The sequence below is a fragment of the Anoplophora glabripennis genome, unplaced genomic scaffold (assembly GCF_000390285.2).
Source record: "Anoplophora glabripennis isolate ALB-LARVAE unplaced genomic scaffold, Agla_2.0 scaffold104, whole genome shotgun sequence".
NCBI classification, from domain to species: domain Eukaryota; kingdom Metazoa; phylum Arthropoda; class Insecta; order Coleoptera; family Cerambycidae; genus Anoplophora; species Anoplophora glabripennis.
In genome coordinates, this window is record NW_019416210.1 from 910,758 (window position 1) to 934,149 (window position 23,392).

Here is a 23,392-nt window from a genome sequence, read left to right on the forward strand (position 1 = left end):
ACATAAATTGATGTAGATCTGGAAAGATTTAGAACACGGTATAATTTTGTTTCCTTAAATTATAACTGATTTTCAAAATTTTTACTTTTATTTTAACTAACTTTAACTTGATTGAGGTACTCACCAACATAATTTTTTAAGGAAACAAAGTTATAATGAGATAACTGTTCTAAATCCATTTTTTCACTTAAGGAGGTTATCCTTGAAGTATATGACCCATTTGTTTCTAGATACATTGTATATTATTTATTTATGGCGTAATTCCAGTTTTCTTTTTTGTGTTTGGGTCAAGGAGCATTTTTTATGAAAATAATTTTGTCTAACTAAAAATCTCAGCCTAAAAAAAGCAAACAAATAGAAAATACAAAATACGCATCACTATACTGGGTGATTCAGTTTGATATTCGCGGCCTCGTATCTCTTTTATTTTAACAAATAGCTATAACAAACCCTATTTATTTTTAAATCGCAGCTCAAACTCTATCAAATGACATTGTTAGATCGTCTCCATGGTAACATATGTTAAAATTGCTATAGTCAACTATTTTTGTTCGTATAGCATACTATATATTTTTTTTATCAATTCTAGAAGAAGTCTACAGTTTCATTAGGAATATTTCTAAAAAACAGCAGAAAAGATTAACCCTACTTTCAGTAGCTTTATTCTGAAAAATGATAGCTAGCTGCGGGAACAACTGAATTTTGACGTTTCCAAATAAGAGTTTTTCAACCAACATCGTTTTCCGCAGAGACAACTTCCATCTGATAAAATTTTCGGAAAGTTAGCCAGGAATTTGGCAGCAGATGGTTTTCAAAAGAAAATAAGAGTTTTGAACTCAGAAGGGCAAGAAATGAAGAACATTCGATAAAGATGTTAAATGGTCCGCTATAGATTTCTCCGGATTTCATTCCTATAGATTTCTTTCTTTGGCCTTACCTAAAAGAAAAAGTTTACTCTTCGCCTTTAAATGATATTGACGACCTTAAAAACAGAATAAGAGTAAAATGTCGGAGATTAAATGAAGAAACACTAGAACGTGTTTGTAGAGAGGGAGTGATAAACAGAGCTATTCTTTGTTTGGAAGCAAATGGAGGTCATTTTGAACATTTGAAATAAGTATTGTTTTAAATTGTTATTTTATTATCGCATTAAAAATAAAATATGTTACTTTAAAAAACAGAGTAACTTGTTTTCGCAGCCGGCTATCATTTTTCAGAATAAAGTTACGAAAAGTAGGGTGCATCTGTTTTGCTGTTTTTCCAGCAATATTTCTAATGAAACTATAGACTTCCTTACATAGTTGAACGCAGAAAAAAAATATTTTCCAGAATTGATAAAAAAATATATAGTGTGCCATTTGAACAAAAACAGTTGACTATAGCAATATTGACATAGGTTACCATGGAGACGATCTTATAATGTCATTTGATAGAGTTTGAGCGGCGATTTAAAAATACATAGGGTTTGTTAAAGCTATTTGTTAAAATAAAAGAGATACAGGGCCGCGAATACCAAACTGAATCATTTGGTATATCTCGCACTTGACAGTTTTGTGTTTTCTGTTTGTCTCTTTTTCACTGTGAGATTTTTGGTTGGGCAAAACCATTTTCATAAAAAATTACCCTTTTATTTCAATATATTTTTTATTTTTTGATGAAGCTGATTGATATTGGTACAGTCAATGTTTCTTGAAAACGGTGAGTTTTCTACAGTTTCATCAAAACTGCCTAATTTCAAAAAGTTATGTCACTGGGAAAAAAACTAATGCCATTAACGTACTCAGCATTCTCAAAAACTTATCTTTACCAAATTTTAATACATTTAACATTTTTGGAAAAGATAATATGGCTAAAATTTGTCTTTAAAAAATCATCTTTGACGCCCTGTGTCTCAAAAACAAAATATATTATTTACTGATATTCTGTTATATTTTTTAAATTTTATATTAAGTAGTCATTATTGACTGTCTATGTTGTTTATTTATTGAGTACTCTAATTAAATTTAAGCTTTTGCTGTATTTTTCAAATGGTGTATCTTCTTAAGACGCATTGGTCAATATTTGAACACATATTTTAAGTACTTTTGCAATATAAAATCCATAATACAGCTATACAAATATCTAACGCTATTATTAGTATTTTTGCGTTTTAAAACTTATTACATGTACCTACCTGAAGACTAATTTAAATCAAACTAAATTTATTAATAAATAAGAAACGTTTATTTTATTATTATTTACATTTAAATATTATTAATATATGTAAAAATAAAGCCCTTAAAATATAATAAATATACCTAACAATTTATATCTGATCTTAATATTACAAAATGAATATAAATTATACAAAAATACATATACGAGATGAAAATAAATAAAGAAGAAAATGAGACTCACTTAATAGTTAATTATTTTTTTTCTACTTTAAGGTTACTATTTGTAATTTTGTAAATTATATATTGTTGTTCAACTTTTTACATGAAAGGTAAAAACACACGAATACATATAATTATTATGCATCGAATGAAATATAAATTGATACTGTTAACGATTTGAAAGAGAGCACAAAATATGCAACCAGTTTTACCCAATCCACATTAAATATAATTATTTTACGGTTAACAATTATTAATTATTTTAAAATATTCAGTAAATATCAGACTGCTATAATGTCCTAAAAACATGTCAAAATCTACATTGTTAAAGAGATGCAATTTCCTATTAAAAAATTTAGTAAACAAAGATGATCTGCCAGTGTACAAGGTTATTCACATAATATTTATTCTAGCTTCTTTTCCTTTTCGTTGTTATGTGGATAAAAAAACGGTAAAGATCAAAGTTTCAGGAAATTTTTTTGCCATCTCAAATAAATACATATGTAAAAAAACCAATGCAATATTACTTGTCAGAGATATAAACTAAATTTTTTTTAATGCAACATTCTGTATACTTGTCGTTTTTTAAAGTACTCTCTCTTCCTCTGATTATGACCTTACTCAAATTGTGGAAAAAATTTTGTAAGGTAATAGCGCAAAGTGATTGCTGTAAGGTGTTAGGTCTTAAGCTAAGGGTCTTATGTTAAAATGCTATATCTATAAAATCGGTTTTTTAATAGTAAGTTTAAAATAAAAAAAATTACACTTGTATAAATTTTACCCTAAATTTGGTAATATCAAAAAATGATAAGGTAGTACTTTAAGGGTTGCTGGTTTTGTTTTTTCAATAACATAACATAATGAACACATTTACAATAACTACGTACTTATTTAAACAAAAAGGGTACTCTTGTTGCAAATCGTTTGAAGTAAATTTTTTAAAACCAATTAACGGGATTTTGTTGCGTTTTCACATAAACGTAAACATTAAATTAGGTAATTCAAAAAATTATCTTTTTGTGACAGTTCCAAAAACGCATTGATACATTTTTTATTTGCCATGGACATACAAATTTAAAGAGGTAATTCCATTTTCAGGTTTGCTCTAATGAAATTTGAAATAAGATTATTTCTTATATAAATAGGAACATAATTAATTGAAAATGTACCTACCCACCCACAATATAAAAAAAGTTCCAAAGTTTCAATTCCAAAGATGTTATTGAAAAAACAACCTTGCCCCTTACAAATACTAGGTACCTTTTCGATTGCACTATGCATTTTTTGACGTCACTAGTTATTTTCGGGACAAAATTCGTACAACCGTGAAAATTTTCTTATTTTGAACTTCCCAAAAAAAAAATATAAGTTTACTGTTTTAATTCCTTTAACCGACTTATTATGGATTCATAGACTCATGCTAATAGTAACTTTTTTCCATTTTATAGGTACTGTCATCTTCAGAATTTTTTACACCATTTCAATGACACCCACATGTCATATATCTACTTTTAAAATCTGGACCAATAATATGTTTTCTTTATTGACCCTACACAATAAATCTGTAGCTTGCGCGCAAAACTTACCAAGTCCACTGTAACTGATTTGAGAGAAATTGTAAAATAATTTATATTAAAAACAAGAAATTATATAGGTACGATAAATTTTCCGTAGTAAGCATAAATGGGAATAAAATCAACTTATCACCAAAATATTACCACCATTATAATCTTAGTTTGGATTTTATCTAAAAAACGGTTTGGACATGTGAACTTTTGGTAATTTAAGTATGGATCTACGAAGCCCGATTTACCGACTAGGATTATATAAGAGTACCTAGTTAACTTTTACTCCAAAACTGTCAAGGACTATATGTAGATCACCCTCGTGTATTAATTTTTAATATCAACTCATTTTTCAAATTTTGAACTTGAGTTACAGAAATAATGTCAAGATTGATATGGAGTTTGTGAATATCTATGATATATTAAATCATATCCTATTTTTCCCAATTAGGGAGGCAAAAGAGATAAAGAGAGTAGAATATTATGTGAATAACTACAAAAATGTGAAGAATCTGTCTCATTCCAAAAGTTAATGAACTTTGCAACTTATTCTACATAATCTAAAAAATTATCAAAATGAATGATCAAACAAATCTATATTCTCCTGACAGCACTGAAGTATGTAATAGTTTTGACAAGAAAATACCAACTGCAATAAAATCACTTTTAACAGATAACATGTCACTTTGAGTCATAAGGGTGTTGTAGAATAGATTAAATGTTATTAAAGATTCTAATAGTGCACCTAATCATATTCACTCATGAAGGTTAGGTTTAACAGAAATAAAAACAGAATATTCATTTCTTCTGGAAACCTATAAATACATTCATCATATGTTAGAATAGACCTGAGAGGAAAGCAAATACTTCGGTATTTGCCAAGAATCTGCACGTACATCCAAAGTGTGACGTCGGTGTCAGTGAATGAAATATCTATTTCTGACGTACATAGGTACATCTTTTGAAATTTATTTTGACTGATATTACTTGAAATGACAATATACATTAAGTTCTATTTAACAATTCAATTACGATTTAACAATAGGTTCAACATTGACCTCGGTCTTCTTCGCATCCAAATAGCGCTTCTTATAGCTTCCTGTAGGATCGTACTTTTCCTGTAAAGGACTCCAATATTCAGGCTTGTTGTCGATTAGATATCTGATAATTATTTCAGACCCTTCCTTTTGTTTCTCACTACATTTGCTGCAGTCCGTTTCTATAGCATCAGGCATATTCTCTAGAGAAGAAAAGAAACAACAAAATTGATGAGATGGCACATATAACTGTTTATTTCATTTATTTACACGTGATATGCATTAATAAATAGATATTTTACATGAGTAATTCATCAATATGAATTGATGAAGATAAAGTCAAACAATCTTGATGCAGAAGAGATTATTAATTTTGTTTGACAATTCCTTGTAAAATATCCAACTTAGTGAAAAACTGACACCAAAATTGAATTTTCAGTGAGAGATACCATTGATGCAATTGTTTTTATTTTGATTATGGGTACTTTTTTACGCTTAATCCTTAATTTTTAATTTTTGCACTATAAAAACGATCGAAGTTGGTTATGATTTCAAATTAATAAATTATTGTGACATATTTTGGAAATGCTTTCAAAAAATCTCACTAATAAAAAAAGCTCGTTCAAATTTGTAAATAAATAAAAATATATATAATAAATGCATCCAATATTTTCAAATACAATTTGTTTTCTTTTATTTAATGGGACCAGTAATGGCAGGGTTATAGTAAATACTTGCTTTTAAGTTCTAGTCCATCTGGGGTACATCTTCCTTTTTCAAGTAGGCAGTCCACGTAATTCTTCAAAAGCCTTTCATTGTGAATGATTTCATCTAAATCTATGTTGTCGTATTTGGTTGTGTATTTGGTTCTTTCCGTCACAGTGGATGTAGTGTATGCAGTCAGTCCTACAGCCACTAAAAAATAAATGATCATTTTCTGAAACAAACAATAAATGTATTAGCAAGTTATAGTTAATCACAGAATATCACCTTCAATCTTGCTTCATTTAATTTAACATATTATAGTTTTTTATTTATGAGTATAATATATCAACCGATGTAATATGTTCTTATATCTTAAGAATAGTTGCAATACTACATAAAGTAAACAAAATTTGAGGAATAGACGACTGGTATAAAAAAATATACAACTGAATTATAGGCGTGCACCAATAAAAGTTAGGGTAAATGGCTACTACAATCCTGTTTCTTAAGTCCACGTTTCAATTTTTCTTACATCAAAATTATGTAGGTAAAAGGTTGCCGATGTAAGATAAACTTTTCTGCAAAATTTCTATTTAAAAGACAACGGAGTCGTTTGTTTTACTCTTTTTTAAACTCTAGCAAATAATATGTGGTTAGCGATTTGATATAGGTAATAGTTATTTTAATCTTGACCTTTTTATTTGTAAAATTCTGTTTCAAATTGGAATTCAAATCAGCATATTATTATTCATTTCACTTATAAATAGAAAAATTATATATTTTGTAGAGGGTGTTAGAAGTTTGACTGCCTTAATTTTAACACACGATAGAATACATTAAAATAAACAAAAAATCTTTATTTTAAGAGTTATCAAAATCTCCAACTTGTACAAAAGTTCGATTAATTAAGAAATATTGACCACTACGTCCATAAAATACAATGTTTATCACTTTTTTGAACTTCTTTATGCTTAATTCTAAAAAATAATTAGCGTTGTAATAAATTTAAAATTCGACAAAATTCATATAGAGCAATGTAACTGGAATTTGATCGTGTCTGAGTGTTTTTTACGTTTCCGTGGAAGTTTTCCCAATTTTCACGCAAAATTTTACGTTGGATCGTTCAAGAAAATCGCACATTTCAAAAATCGTCACTAACAATTAAACACGTTACACTCAAATAACGATATCCCGAAAACGAAATAAGATATCAACAATACAAGAACATGTGGTTGCAGAGGAGGCTATGCGCAACGCAATGCTGCCAACCGCGTATCTGTAGATATCTCCAATAGCGCGTAATTCAAAGAGTTCGGTTATTTTCTGAACAGACCTCGTATATAGAGATACAATTCTTGTATGGGCCGAGTTTATTTAATAATTTCAAAAAAAATCATTGTAATTACATAAAACACTCCGTAGATAAAAGGGAATTCAAGGGATTGTAAAAACGGGTTGCACATTTCAAACGAATAAAAAAAAGTTTTACAATTTTCATAATGAAGTAAAACATAATAAAATGCAACCTTCGATTTCTTTGTGCAGGTATATTGTGTTGCCTAGTCTACAGTTACTACTATCAACCAGTAAAGCATCAAAGATCAAAGCAGATTAAGCTGTTTTTTAACTAACTACTTATAGTTTTTTAATTCAATGTTGATTTATTTACTAATTATACGACATTAGAAAAATAAACTCAGTACTTATAACATATTAAGACATAAATATAAAATTGTTCAAGATATATAATACTCACCAGCATTTTGAAACTTTCAGTACAGACCAGTTCACTTAAATAAAGCTAAAACGTAACCCTTATATATTACGAACCAAACTATTAACTGAAATTACTTCTTGACAATGTCAAACGAATTTCTTGCACGACTTCTCTGCTAAATAAATGTAAAATTGTTTTATGGAAACTTATCCGAATTGTCCCTGAACTGAAAGATGATAGTTAGGTACGTATAGACCGACAAGGTGGTCATATGGATGTAATATATTTAGAAGTTTGGAAGCATTGTGGTAAGCTGTAAATATATTTTTTTCGTAAAATTAATTGTCTTGCATGCTCAAGTACTTTTTTTTTAAGGAAAACCCAATGCGTTATTTTTAATGATGCCATAAATTGTTTGAAGGTGCGGAAAAATTTTCTCAAGTAATAAACCTTTTCTAGACAGCCAACAAAATAAATTTAATGGTAATTGATAACATAATTGCTATTCAAGAAATTTAATTAAAAACGTATAGAGCTGCAAACCGCAGCATTCAGAATCATTCCAGAAGATAAAATAATTTAAATTTTTTGTTAACAGCTCCGACAGAATCTGTAAACTTACTTTTACGATGATAGGTCAAGTTAGATTAATTAAAAAATTACAAATTGTTCAATGTTTTGAATTTAAATTAAAATTTACAGTGGCATATTCAATGCATACCTATTATATGCATATGAAGTGAAAAAAAACCTGGAACTGCCTGAAATCAATTTCACTATATACCTAGATTTTCATTGCGACGTGTTGGTTGCGAGAAAACATCAACTTTATTTTTTTTTATGGGCGCCATATTGAATTTAAAGCATAGAGTTAATTGTTGACAATTAGAGTGACACTTGTTTTAAAATCATCAAAATGGCTTTGCGTTATTCCAATGAAGAAAAATGTAATATACAGTGTGTTTCATTTAAAGTCGGAATACCTCCGTCTTTAGGATGGCGTTGGCCAATTTTCTAAATTATTTTTTTGTATGTAATAGTACTCAAAAAGGCCTACTTTTTGATGTAATATTTGTTGACATGTGATCTTTTCTACGGCCTAATATCATTAAGAGAAGACCCTCAAAAATTAAAAAACATATTAGACATTTTTTTAAGAAATAAATGGATAGCATTTTCGATTTGATAACAACTCAAAACTCTAAATACAAAGTTTCATTATTATAGCTTTTACAGGGTATTGACAAAATAGGTGCAAACTTTGAAAAATTTCTCTCATTGCAGAGGGTCCTGTATTAACAGTGGAAAATATTTTTAAGGTATTTTTCCATAACTTTATTAACCGAAGGTATATTTATGCAGTTTCATTGATTTCACTTATATAGGGTGCTCTCTATCTTATCAGAAATGAGTTTCACAACGAAATAATATTTAAATATTACTGTTTTCTATTAGCTCACCATCATATCTGCTGTTCAATTCGTCTCCTCCTATTTCTAACAACTCTCCTCAACTGATGGTGTTATTTGTCGACATACATGTCTAATTTTATTACATAAATCTTATTTAAAAAAATTAATGTGTTCTGCGGGATTTTATGTGATCAAATAATCGGGCCCTTCTAAACGCAGAGATTTTTTTTGAATTTTTTAAATAATGATTTATGGAATTCAGTACATGCACTTTTCCTTCATGTAAAACAGACCCCTACTTTCAACTAGATGGAGCACCAATGATGCGGTAATAGTACGTCATTCGTTGAATGAGAATTTCCTGAGGAATGGATAGGTCACAACAGTCCGTTAGTTGAGTGGCCGTTAAGAGCTCCAGACTTGACGCCTCTTGATTTTTTTATGGGCAACTGTGAAAAATAAAGTAGGCCCCAGAACAGAAAAATTTATGTAACAGAATTAAACAAGCATGTCGACAAATAACACATCAGTTGAGGCGAGTTAATAGAAATAAAAGGAGACGAATTGAACAGTGCATACCAAATGATGGCGGACTAATATAAAATAGTAATATTTAAATTTTACTTCGTTTTGACACTCTTTTCTGAATGAAAAAAAAAAACATTTATTAGGTATTTAGTATTAAGGGTAGAAATTCGCAAAGTTGATATATAACTCTGTACACCAGTAGAAGAGTTGCTGGAAGATACCGTCTCTAAGAAACACATAATTTCGACGCCGCTGAACACTTTAGAAATTGGATAAGAGAACTTAATTCCGGTTATTATTTCTAAGAAAAAAGTTACAGTAATATAATTTCGGAGAATACTGTCAAATTAAATTATTAGCAACAACACTCTCAATTCCAAATATCTACTTCGAAAATTATATAATATCAATATTGTAACTCGTATATTCGTTCAATAAAATACTTATCGTTTTCTATGCATATTATATAAATATTATTGGCTTGGTATGTTCTTCATCACTGTCATAATAAATTGCACGTATAAGTTTTGATTGGGTATTTCAAAATGGAAAAAACTAGATTTATTGTCTCACATAGGTATTTAATTCTATCATGTGACAAAAATCGGAATATAAAATACTATGACGAACAATTTATGAGATACAGGTATTCAAATTAAATTTGTGTCAACTTTATTTTGAATTATTATAAAATGTTAAAAACATTTCAGAATGAAGTAAGTATAGAAAATAGTTTTAAGTTTTTATAAAACTCAGTAGTAGTGAGTAGTAAATCATTTTTAACTTAACACTTCAAAATTTGTCAGTTTTTTATTTTGATTATTTTATGGCTGAAATCAAGAATTTTTGAAAATTTCGTGATATACCTAACAGAAATTTTATTCGTTCGAGATGTAGATTTTAGGAAAAAATTACTTCCTACATATTTTACCAAAAAATATAAATAAAAAAAAGGTAAAAGCTGTAGTTATTCTCTTTTTAAATCAATTGTATTGAAGTAATTTCTATTTTTAAATATATGAATACATAATTTTTTTCAAGAAAATTACCTACTTCATAAGTACAGGTGAATTATGCCAAAAGTAATTGACTATATTATCTTCATTAGGTACTCTAATCTCGTCATACACATGCTAACAAACATCTCAGGGACAAATTTTACTAAAACTATTATAACATACTCTAACAATATCAATGAGTTAAAAAAAAAACAACTTGCGTAGTTATACATATACATACAGGAAAATTTACTATACTGATAGATTATCTACCTTGGAGCACCATCTTAGTCTATATCTACATATGCGATAAACAGGATTTATTTTGAATACATTTATTTTATAATGTCAAAAATGTCAAAAATTTTCGAGTATGCTTTTGTTTGCCGTTTAATGCCTTTTTTGGATCGATTTCGGATCATAAATGATAAGCAATTTGGTTTTCGTCGCGGGTTATCTACAACAACTGCAATACACTCATTCTGTAATGAGGTGCTGCAACACTTTGATGCGGACGAGTGTCCTGCTGAAATATTTTGTGACCTCAGCATTCGACTGCATCAATCATGATGTGTTGCTCGATAAGCTGCAGGATTATGGCATAAGAGGGCAACCGTTGCAATGGGTGTCTGATTTTGTAAAACATCGTCAACAGTATGTATCTATTGATAATGTAAATTCAAAGTATGTTAATGGAATAAATTCCAACAAATTACTTGTGGAAATGAGGGTGCCACAGGGATCAGTTCTTGGCCCTATACTTTTTATTTTGTACGTCAATTCAGTGGAGTCAGTTTTAAATTATACCTTTTTCACCATGTATGCCGATGATTTGACTTTGTTGTTTTCAAATAGAAATATTGATGATCTGAATGCAAACATAAATAGAACCCTGGAACTGTTATGTAGATGGTTTTGTGGATATAATTTATATTTTAATATTGACAAAACCCAGATAGTAAGGCTTCGTACTGCACAAAGGAGTTGCGATGATCTGACACTTTCTATAAATAATTGTGACATGGGCAATTGTAAGACGAGTGCTAACTTTTTGGGCATATATCTTGATGAGAAACTTAATTGGACAACTCATTGTAATATGCTTGTTTCAACTATATCATCTAATTGTTTTCTGTTTAGGAATATGAGTGGGATCTTAGAAAGGCAGCAATTAATTAATTTATATTATGCCCCAATTGATAGTCGATTGCGGTATGGTATTTGTTTTTGGGGTGACTCAACCTCGGCGAAGTCTGTTTTTATTTTGCAAAAACGCATATTGCGTATTATTGTTGGACTCGGAAACTTGCAGTCATGTAGACCTACCTTCAGGGAACATAAAATTTTAACTGTGGCATCGTTATTTATATTTGAAATGTCGATGTATGTTTTTAAAAATGTAAATAAATTTTGTTTGAATAGAGATGTTCACAATATTAATACCCGACAAAATAATGAAATACGTATACCTTTCACAAAATTATCAATTGTAGGTAAAGGGCCAAATTACTTAGGACCCAAAATATTTAATCATTTGCCATACGTAATAAAAAAGTGTAAAAAATTGCCCAGTTCAAACGAAAGTTAAGATTGTATTTGTCAGTTAAATGTTTTTATTCTATGTCCGAATACTTTTGCTAAGTTAGTTTTTTTCTTTTATGTCTTTTTTCTTTTTTTCTCTTTTTTCTCTCTTTAGTTTCTAGGTGTTCTATCTCCAAGTGTTGACTAATGCTGTATATTATTTTGTAATATCTTATAAGCATAATAAAGATTATTATTATCATTATTATTATTATTATTATTAATAATATTATTATTTATTTGTTATTGAAATTAAAAACACATTTCAGCAGTAGTTGATATGATTCCTTTATTACTATTATACTACACTGGTTGAAAAACTAATAATTTTATGAGAAACAACTACTTCGCGGAGTAGTTGTTTCACACAAAATTATTAATTGAAAGGAAGTTTATTGCGCCTAGGGCTTTCATAGTATCTACAGACTGGTAGGGCTACCAATAGGTACATAACAGTGTTTTGTACCATTAGGCATTGATCATTAAAGTATACAATCGGTAGAGAAATTAAGGGATATTAAAAAAATTTCAAAATTTCGGGTGATTTTCACAGAGCTGTAACTTGGAGGGAAATGGTCGTAGAGAGAATAAAAAAAATGAAATTGAAGCTTCAAGTGTCTAGTTTTCAGATCTGTAGTTTAAATTTTTTTAGCATCAGCAGTTTTCGAGTTATAAGAAAATGAACGGAAAAAACAATTTGTAAATTATTGCTTTTGTTAAAAAGGCTTATGGACTTAAAAAAAATTTTTTGGTAATTTCATTCTAAAGTTCTTTTAGATAATTTAATTCTCTTCACTTTGAGCGGTTCCGGAGCCTTGTACGACTATTTGTCGTTGATTTATCGACGATTAAAGCAAAAAAAAATCATTTTTGACTTTGGCAATTAATTACTCGGATAATAACTGAAAATCCAAGCAGGGTTTTGAAAACTGCAAATTATTCTCTACAAGTCGTAATTATGGGTTTTTGATAAACATTTTTCAGTTTTTATTCAATTTTTTAAGTTAAAATGTTTTCTTAACAATAATCCATTATACATCATCAAAAAACCTTCATGATTCGAAAAAAAAATAAAAAAAATTAGTTTGAAAAAATAATCTTTCGTTTCGGTTCGAGAAATATAAGTGTCACACTCATTTTGAGACGAAACTCGGGAACTGGATATTAAGTCGTCGGGTCGGTATTTATATTTGCTGTGTGTTCCAGTACAAGGTTTGCAATCTCTGGCCACTTTCGGTTTCCGATTTTTACGAATGAGACGTTTCCAAATTCCAAGTAATTCTAAGAGCTTGTCTTACATGAAATTAGTTAAATTTTTTTAGATTTCATTACTTTTTTATAAAACATATATTTTGCGTCGCAGGTACACTGGGACTTGCAGTACATCGTTCTTGAAGCTCATTTTGAAAAAGGTTGATTTTATTTTCGGCGAAGTCTTATGGACGGTATTAATATTACGTTATCGAAAGAAGACCTGTCTGATATGTGCATTCTTATATATTCCTTTCTTTTCTATATTTTAAAGTATACTACTGACGACTTAATACTTCTTTAAGTGCATCAATTTAAACTGACAAGTGATCGTAAATGATCTTGTTCCTCGTCTGAACATTCTCCGTAGATCATGTGTGCACAATGTATTTAAATGTTGACGATACCTTGTTCTGGGGAGGATGGTAGTAAGGCCTATCCATGTGGATTAGCTTTCTTAAACTTTGTGCCCTAGGATACCATCCTCTTGACCAGGACATTTGAGGAATTAAGTATTTCGCTTTCTTCTAACCTCAATATTTATTGATGTATTCATTTCTTCATTTACTTGTTTTGAATGTTCTTTGTTTCATAGGTTTTGTTTTTATCGCTCGTTTTGGTTTTTGTTTGTTTGTTTTGATTGTTCGTTTGTTTTGCCCGTTTCTTTTAATTTTATTGATTGATTATTTATTTATTTAAAGGGAAACATTACCTGAACAGATTGATTGTAATTGTGGGGCAGAAGAAATACATATCTTATGATTGACGTCCTGATATCTAGAAGTAGATAGATCTGTGTCAATGTAGTTATTGTATGTATATCATACGTGATATATGTATACAGGGTGTTCCAGTTAAAACTTCCAACCTGGAAAATATCGGAAAAACAAATAAAAAAATCCTGAAACACGTCGATTTTCTTTTCAAGGGGGACACATGATGGCGTAAGTTTTGGGGTTTTGGAAGGCAGAGGTGTAAAATGCCCTCAAACTTTAATATGACCCTATATTGAGTTACACCTCATTTTAAGTTTTATTCAATTCTGCTCACGACGATTTTTTGAATTTTGGTTTGGATATGACAATAAAATCATCACTTAAATAACCTCCGCATCCATACAATAATAAAATCTTTGCTCCACTTCCGAACGAACGTTTCGAAGCATTTCGGGCGTTTTCTGACATTTTTCAACAATTTCTCGATAAGATAAAAATGAATTATCAGAAACTGGATCGGTTGCATCAACATGCACAGGTACTTAAGAAATTTCTGTATCTAGTTGCCGCCGAATCTTAAAAATTCATAAGTATCACCCATACAAAATTAATTTGGTACAAAAAATTAATGAAGACGATCCTGATCGCCGCTTGCAGTTCTGTGAAAAAATGAGTGATCGTGCTCGAAGGAATCCAAATTGTTTGTACTCAATCTATTTTTCCGATGAATGTACGTTCCAACTGATGGTCGAGCCAATCGCCATAATTGCTGCTACTGGAGTGATTAAAATCCCAAAATCTGTGAGAAACGACGTGTTCGCGATTCTTTTCGCTGACGACACAAACTTATCCATAGCCAATAATGTTTTGGATGATCTGACGGTGGACATTCCAATAATCGAGAATGACGCATTACATTGGTTTACTTCAAATAACTTATGCCTAAACGCATCTAAGACCGAAAAATTAATGTTAAGCTTGCGTGAAATAGACGATGTAAACAATCCTGATGCAGTAATATTTCTGGGAATATATTTGGATCCGAAATTGCAATGGGACAGGCACGCCCACTACCTCTGTAATAAGATCTCCAAGGGTATTTATTTAATCCTCAACTTGATTAGCAAAGTATCTCAAAAAACGTTAATTACTGCTTATCATAGCCTTATTCGCTCCCAAATATCCTATGCAATCCTGATTTGGGGTCATTCACCTTCAGCTGATACCGTTTTTGCTACTCAAAGAAAAGCCATTCGCATAATCTCGGGTTTAAAATTCAGAGATGACTGCAGAGCACAGTTTAAGAAACTTGGTATTTTAACATTACCATGTACTTACATACTCCAGTGCCTTTTGTACGTAAAAGAAAATGAAGAGTCGTTTACTGTCCGTAGCCAAATCCACCTAATACTAGAAATAAAAATGACATAAACTTAAACTTTCATCGCTTAAGTAAAACACGTAATGGCACATCATATCTAGACATCCAGTTTTTTAATGCATTACCAGTTTCAGTACGTCATCTCAACCCTACTTTATTTAAAAGAAAAATAAAACACTTTCTATTAACCAACGCATTTTATACTACGCAAGAATTTTTAAAAAGTGATCTCACCCTAATATGACTATCTTAGACGTAGCTTCGCACACTTCAGTTGCATTGTTTCAGTTTTTTTTTTCTTACTACATCACTCATTTCCTGTTTGTTTTGTTGTCTTCTTACAAACATTTTATTTTAACATTTGACAACCATTTATTGCTTGTACTTGTATTGTTTTATTACTATTTTCTTTGTTTTTTAAATTATGAACTAGTTACGTGTCAACACTGTTATTCGCGTGTGTACTGTGCTGTATATGTATTATATATATTTTTTTTCATAATGATTTTATATTACTACTATAAGTATTTTTTTGACGTGTGTAAACACCTGTTGTGTACTAACACTAATAAATATCTATCTATCTATCTAAAGTCCACGCATTTTTCATGAAACTCATACGCAGCATCCGAGGAAATTGAAAATTTGGCCGAGTATAGCCTCATAGGGCCTTTCTGGCTACCGGAAAATCTGGATGGAAACATGCATCTGAATCTACTAGAACGAATGCCTACCCGATGATTGTGGAAGTACTGGAAAATGACAACGCTTTGTCAGAAGAGGATGTGTAGTTTTAGCAGGATGGTGCTCCACCACAATATGCCGCAAGTGTGCGTGATTTTCTTAATCAGAACTTTCCTAATCACTGGATAGGACAGAGGTTCAATTGAGCGACCTCTTAGATCGCCAGATCTAACGCCCTTAGACTTTTTTCTATGGGGACACTTAAAGAGTGAACCCATAGGTACTCATTCAGCTTGTTTATAACAATTGCTATTGACGTACCTACATTTTTTTACAGTTGCATAATGAAATGAAAAATAATCCCTATCCTGTCGAAGAATCTGTTTTCTGACGTCAATACCTGTACGACAACAATCTAATAATTTTTAAATTAGCAACAGAAATGCAAACCAACCTTTGTCTTCCAACGTCATAATAAATATAATGTGAATTGCTATTTTATTTTCTTAAATTGAGCATGTCTAAGCAGTAAAATTAATGGGTACGAAGATCACGCGAGTTGTAAATAAGGAAAACGTTATTACATTGGTTACTTGTTACCAATTTAGTAATTTGGTAAATTATTTCAATGTAATTTTGCGTTAAGTCCTGTTATTAAATGTTTGACAACATTTGGGTATACTCATAAAATTAAAATTGTTATTATCTCCGTCATATTTAAATCGTGGGGACTTATGAGATAATAAGCTTTACCAAATTTGAATTAATATGGTGACTCGGTTTAATACCCTGTACCTCGAAAACGAAGCCTTTTCAGATACAGGTTCATATCAACTTTTTTTTTTATTTTTTAGTATTCCTTGAGTTTAAATTTTTTAACCTATTATTTTAATACCCTGTATGATTTTTTCTTCGAAATGAGTAATTAAAAATTCTGAAAAGAATAATATTTATTATTTTTCTATATTTTTCCTTTACGAATAGAAAAAAGGACGAATTTATAATATTTAAGGAATATAATTTTTGGATTGTCAGGTAGCTAACTATTATTTTTCTGTATTTACTATCTTAACGTATTTAAAATCTGCTTTTTTGTTCAACGAGGTTAATGTTTACAATCTTAAGTCGCATGATGTGTAATAATGTCTAGGACACTAAGTGGTAAATCTGGTATTCACGGAATATAAGTGAGTATAAGAATCGTGAATCAGCGACCATCCTGGTCAATGTTATTGAGGTGAACATGTCAAGAGGCAGAAAAAAATAAAAACAGTACTTGTCGTCCATGATTTAATTTAAATAAAAACTCATTATCCGCTAACCAAGAACCTGGGCCAAGCTGTGGGATATTTAAATTTTATTTTATTTTTGGTCCTATTTGTTCTAAATTTAGGTACTTTTGAACTACTTGTCAGAACTCATATAATTTCGTATAAAGGTATATTAGACTTTTATACAGTTAGAGAAAACAGTAACTGATGTACAGGGTGTATATACAGGGTCATCACGTGAAAATATTAAATTCCGTTTCAACTGCGTTTTTGAACATACTAAAAAAATAAAATTTACTTTGAAAGCTAATTTTCCACAAAAAAAATCTATTTTTTAATTAAAAAAAACAATAGAGCATCACAATTCAGAGATTTTGATGTGAACTTTTTTTCCCGAGGAGTATGCTTTATATTATGGTATTTTTGGATTCATAAATTTATGTTAATTTCATCAATATAAACGTGAATGCAGTTTTCTTCTGTCGTTTGCGAATATTAACAATTAAGTAAGTAATTAAAACTGTTCTGTTTATATTGAAAGTACCTGTCGCTTAATTTTACCTTATATCCTAATTAGTAATATGATAATAAATAAAGTGATTATATTTATAGTTCATAAAAATTGTTCGTCCTTGATTTTTCATACACTTTTTTCAGATTATTTAAACAATTCTCAATTAATTCAGGATTTTGATGACTAATGAATATGGTCCTATTTATTGCAGTAGATCTCTGCCACTTCATTTTGCACTGCCAAAAATCTGGAGTATCATTAGATAAACGCCAAAATTTAATTTCGATAGATTATACTTAGTATTTACTTTAGTATGTAAAACTTTCAAAATGCAGTATTTGTGAGACACTGTATAAAAAATAATTCATTATATTAAGTCAGTTTTGTTTAGTTTGTAACAAGATGTAATAGTTATACACAATGATAAAAAAATTCGGACAGTTAGGTACCCATTGTTTTAGATTAATGCAGCAAGGTTTTGGCATTGCACAAACAACAGAATTTATTTCAAGAAAAGAATGAAGAGAAGGTTAATTAAACGTAGCTAAGAAAAATATAACTGGAAAAAATAAACCACAGAATTACCTACTAAGTTGTTTGTTCTGTGTTTATGTTTTCAATATTTTTTTCCTCATAAACAAGTTTATCATTACAGTGTTATATTAAGATATTGTAGAGAGTGTACATATTTGAGTTAACTTTTTAAATTTGCCACCATTTGTGCTTTTTTACTAGAATGGCTTTGGTTCTTTGGCGGCTGTTAAGTAGAAACATGACGGTTAACAAATATAGAAAAATATGCTATTGAACAACGCGTCTTCTTTGTTAAACAACAAATTGTCCAACAAATAGCACCATTCGAAATATTGTGAAAAAATTTGAAGAAACTGGTTCAATTCAAGATCAAAGAAGTGAAATTTATGGTCGTAATGGTCATTCTCAAGAAAATATTGCAGCTGTCAATGTTAGTGCCACGACAGAACCATCAATTAGTAACTGAGGGATTAAAGAAACCACTTTGTTCAATATTTTGCATAAAGATCCTCAATTAAGGGCTTAAAAAAGTTACACAAGAATTATTGCCAACTGATCGTAGATTAAGTCGTACATTTCTTAATTGGACTCATGCAATGAAATGATGAAGCTCATTTTGAAATTGGTAGATATGTAAAAAACAAAATTGTCGTATCTGGGGTAAAGAAAACCAACGAGTAATATTGGAATAATCAATGCATTCCCAAAAAAAGTAACTGTATGGTGTGTTTTTGGTTTGGTGAAGTGATTGGTTTAGACTTCTTCGAAAATGAAGCTAGAGACATTGTTACTGTGAATGAACGATGATTAATAACTTTTTATGGGGTGAATTGGAATGTATTGATCTGCAGAATGTTTCATTTCAACAGGACGGTGCAACGTGTCATACATCAACGGAAACAATCGACCTTTTGAAAAAGAATTTGGTAATGGAATAATTTCTCGAAGATGTTAATTGGTCAGCAAGATCAAGTGATCTATCACTATTACCATAGACTTCTTTTAATGGTTTTTTTGAAGAGCAAATTTTATGCTGACAATCCTCAAACCATTCAACATCTGAAAGAAAACATAATTGAGCAAATCACTCAAATTGAACCACTGTTATATGAACACGTGATGGAAAATTTTACTAAAAAATTGGAGGCTTGTAGAACTGCAAGAGGTGTCATTTATCTAAAATTCTTTTCTATTATTAACCGCAACGTGTCTACTTTAATATTCAATAAAATATATCTAGTTATTTAATTATTTTCATAATTTTAGTAAAGGTATAATATTTTCACAATTTGAAATCTATAATCAGACTCTGTTCTTTGAAAATTATAATCGTCAGTGTCAGTAAGTTAACCTTTATATGTTTCTAATACTTCCCAGGTTTTTAAACTAAAGCAGAAAGTTTTATTTAAAATTAAATGTAAATCATAATTATATATGTATAAACAAATTATTCCGCATAATAAACTGACGAAATTCGAGAGATATGTAATAGTTTTAAATGATGGTCGGAGTTACTGTCGCAGCTATTTTTAATAAAAATAATGTAAGTAATTTTCACAAAAATCACTATTAAAAAAAATCGGCAAGTATATGTAGAAGTTGACTATATAAAAATAAAAAAATTAGAATTGAATCGTGCGTCCAAAAAAAAAAAAAATTAAAGGGGTCTCCTGATTCCAATTGGTCCCCTCTCAGTATACCACGACCTTTTAGTGTTTTTAAATACGTATATAAAATAAAAAATTAACAGATTTTTTATAAAAATTGCTTTTAAAGGATGTGAAGAATAAAATTTTTCAAATATTGGTACATATAGTAGTTTTTGGAAGTTATACTTTTTAAATTCACATTTTCTAATAAAAATATTCAAAAAGTTTATACTTATTATGTAATGGTTTGTATACATTTAAGTCAGGACACCCTGTACATGAAATTGGTGATATTAACTGAAAAAAAAACAGTAGATATAAAAATATGGTACACTGACGTCTTTAAACTGGATCGCCTGTAATAATTAAAAAAAAATGTAGGCAGTTTAAACGTCATGTCCAAAAAGCAGTAATGGCACACATACTAATTAACTTCAGGCGTATAATTATTTCGCCGTAAAAATGCTTACGTCAACAATAACAGAAGCAAGCATATTTATTTGAAATGTATGGCGGATCTAAAAACCAACTTTTTGTTGTCTTAGAGCTGACGGAAGTTTCCCTAATAAAAAATAAAAGTAAATATTGACTTACCATGCGGTAACAGAATTAATACACACAGAATCTCGAGGCATGTGTTATTTGCCGTTAACTCTGTAATCTTCTAACGCCAGTCACGGAGTCGGATGATGAATAATTTATCGTTCACGGTAACTCAAAATATTATCAATTAACACTAATTAAAATTATCACTTACTGCACCGTTTTCCAGCACTGGGTACCAATAAGTTTCCTAATAAAATGTGAAAACAGATGCAAATTTCAATAAACCGCTAAGAAAAACTAGGGAATACGTGACTGAAACCGTATAGCCAATGGTGAGAAATCATGTTTATAATATTAAACTTTTTTCAGTAACCGTTTTTTTTCGCGTCGTGTATATATTATAACCTTCTAGTAACAATATAATCTTTTTATAAAACTGAATTTATTACAACTGAATGAGTTTGAAGGCCTCTCTAATCTTGTACCTTTCCATCCATGCAGCAAGCGTCGGTAAACGCGAGCAAGTTATAATGAGATCTCATTTTTAAACACATGATAGTTGCGCAAAAGATTGTTAATTTATATAAGCTTAGTAAACACAACAAATATGAAGAATAAGCTTGTATCCATTGTTCTATGATATTTCGTTTCATGTACAGATTAATGTTTTAATAAATTAACAATAATAATACTCAGTTTTAGTTCAAATATGTATCAAATTATCAAAATGCTCAATATTGAGTGAAAATGTACTCAAACATTTCACTCAATGGATATAGTCCCGCTATATCAGATTAGGCACTTTTTAAGGATACAGATAACTATTTAACCTATGCCAATAATGGCAATTATTGTTATTATCTACATTGAGTGCACCAAATCTGAAAAAAGTCGTTGAAATGAAAAAATGTGGCAATATATTATTAAAAAATAGTACGTATATTGTGTACTTAATAGTAAAAGCAATACATTCTCGGACGACAATGCAACAAGCGTTGATTCCGGGAATGTGCTTTTGCTACGACGAGGTACACATGTTATTTTTTCTGAAACCGCAAAGAATAATTAGGTACTTAATCTGAATTAAGAAATTTTTATTAACGCATATCTAACATTTCTTACAGTCTAATCGTTTATGAAATTGTTTCCTTGAGAATCATTGTTCATTTATTCATTGTTCATTTATGTGATTTTAAATTGATTACCAAACAGATCTAGGGAAAAGTACGAATTTGCTTACAAACGTTTTAACACTTATTGCATTGAAAAAAATAGGACCTACCGAACCGAAAATGTTATAATTGCATACTTTTCCGTTTTATCCACAAAATTGAAGACATCTACGTTATGGTATCTATGTTGAGAGCAACACTTAGTACAGAGGATATCAAAATATCTGAAATTACGTGCTTTACCTGAAACGTCAAAAGTGACAACTATAAACGAAAGACGTCAAATTGTCAAATAAACAACTTTAAACGACTATTACTCAAACACCAGATACCTAATATATACTTGATGAAAAGGTAAGTTTAGATGTAAAAATTTTAAACATCGTTTATCCTTTTTAGGTTGCCTTTATATTTGATGTTACCGGTGCCTATCGTCCTGATGAACTGTATCAATTAAATTAGAATGATAAAGATAATTTAGGATCAAAGCATTTGATTAAAACATCGGATAATAAAACGAAAAAACGAGGTTATTTTCGATAAAAGAAACTTTTATGCCAGTGTATAGAAAATAATTATGTTGCATGCCGCCCAGAAAAATTTGAAAGTTGACACTTTTTCTTGAAGTAATCAAATGGGAACCTGCAACATGCAGGCAAGTCACGGAAAAAAATTATATAGTATTTTCAATGAAAGACGTATACTTGGCAACCTTTAGATACATTTAATATTAATTATAGTTGATTTAATAGCATATAATACCATCAATGAAATATTTTTTCTTCAAGCGTATAATAATACTTATATTATATAGTGCAACACCTCCTTTAGAAGCAGCCTATTGTTTAACTAGTACAAATATTTTTCATTTTTTAACTAGTAAAAAAATGTAACAATGTGTAGGTAAGTATCCTAGCAACGAATTAAAGATTCAAGAAGCTTTGACGTTTCATTAAGTGTCAGTTGAAATTTGATGTCGCGTCGGGTCGTTTTTAAAATGTCTGAAGAAATGCAGTGCACACCACCAGAATTACTGGAAATTGCAAATACATCAGTGGCAACACTTATACCAACAAAGTCGAGAAAAATTTATGAAAATGCTTATGATAAATTCATAAATTGGGCAAAAGAAAATAATGCACATATTTATTCAGAAAATGTGATGATAGCATATTTTACAAGATTATCCAGAACACTGAAAAGTTCAACTTTATGGGCGCAATATTCAATGGTAAAATCTAAATTAAACATAGAACACAATGTAAATATTGAGAAATATTCAAAATTAATTACATTTTTGAAACGACAAGGTGAAAATTATAAACCAAAAAAGTCGAAAGTTTTGTCTAAAAAAGAATTTGACGAATTCCTGAATAAAGCACCTGATGATAAATATTTAGCAACCAAGGTATGTACTTTTTAAATTATAGGTAGATATATATTTAACCTTTTTATATTTGTAATACAAAATTTTGTTATAATTTGTAAACTTCAAGTTATTTTATAGTATCCATTACGAGAATAATAAACAATTTTCGGAAATAAAGATAGCTCATTGGAAGAATGTTGTAAAAACTCATAAATATAGATGTCTTAAAATTACGTCATGTTTTAGAATTTCCTTGCATTTTCCAACTTTTTTTATTGTTACAAAATTAATAATTCTATATTTTTTAGGTTGCACTAATATTTGGAGTCACAGGAGCTTGTAGATGCGATGAACTCATTCAAGTAAAAGTTAATGATGTAAAAGATT

The 23,392-nt window shown here is 29.7% G+C and overlaps 1 protein-coding gene across 2 annotated transcripts; it reads right to left on the bottom strand.

The window, feature by feature from the left end:
- Positions 1 to 4,874: 4,874 nt before the first annotated feature.
- Positions 4,875 to 20,601, bottom strand: LOC108904833 (ejaculatory bulb-specific protein 3-like). Of its 2 annotated transcripts, none has more exons than XM_018707518.1 (3): positions 20,513 to 20,601; positions 5,716 to 5,914; positions 4,875 to 5,180 (listed from the first exon to the last, which is right to left on the bottom strand). In XM_018707518.1, the coding sequence occupies exons 1-3, from the start codon at positions 20,513 to 20,515 to the stop codon at positions 4,969 to 4,971; spliced, it is 414 nt and encodes a 137-aa protein (XP_018563034.1). In that variant the 5' UTR covers positions 20,516 to 20,601; the 3' UTR covers positions 4,875 to 4,968. The 2 variants fall into 2 exon arrangements, with proteins under 2 accessions (XP_018563034.1, XP_018563033.1); XM_018707517.1 differs by lacking the exon at positions 20,513 to 20,601 and adding an exon at positions 7,439 to 7,627.
- Positions 20,602 to 23,392: the final 2,791 nt, after the last annotated feature.

Excerpts from the sequence above, each read along its gene's own strand:
- LOC108904833 (XM_018707517.1), bottom strand. Across the intron at positions 5,181-5,715 it reads AGATGGACTAGAACTTAAAA|AGAATATGCCTGATGCTATA; the intron begins GCAAGTATTTAC and ends TTTCTTCTCTAG.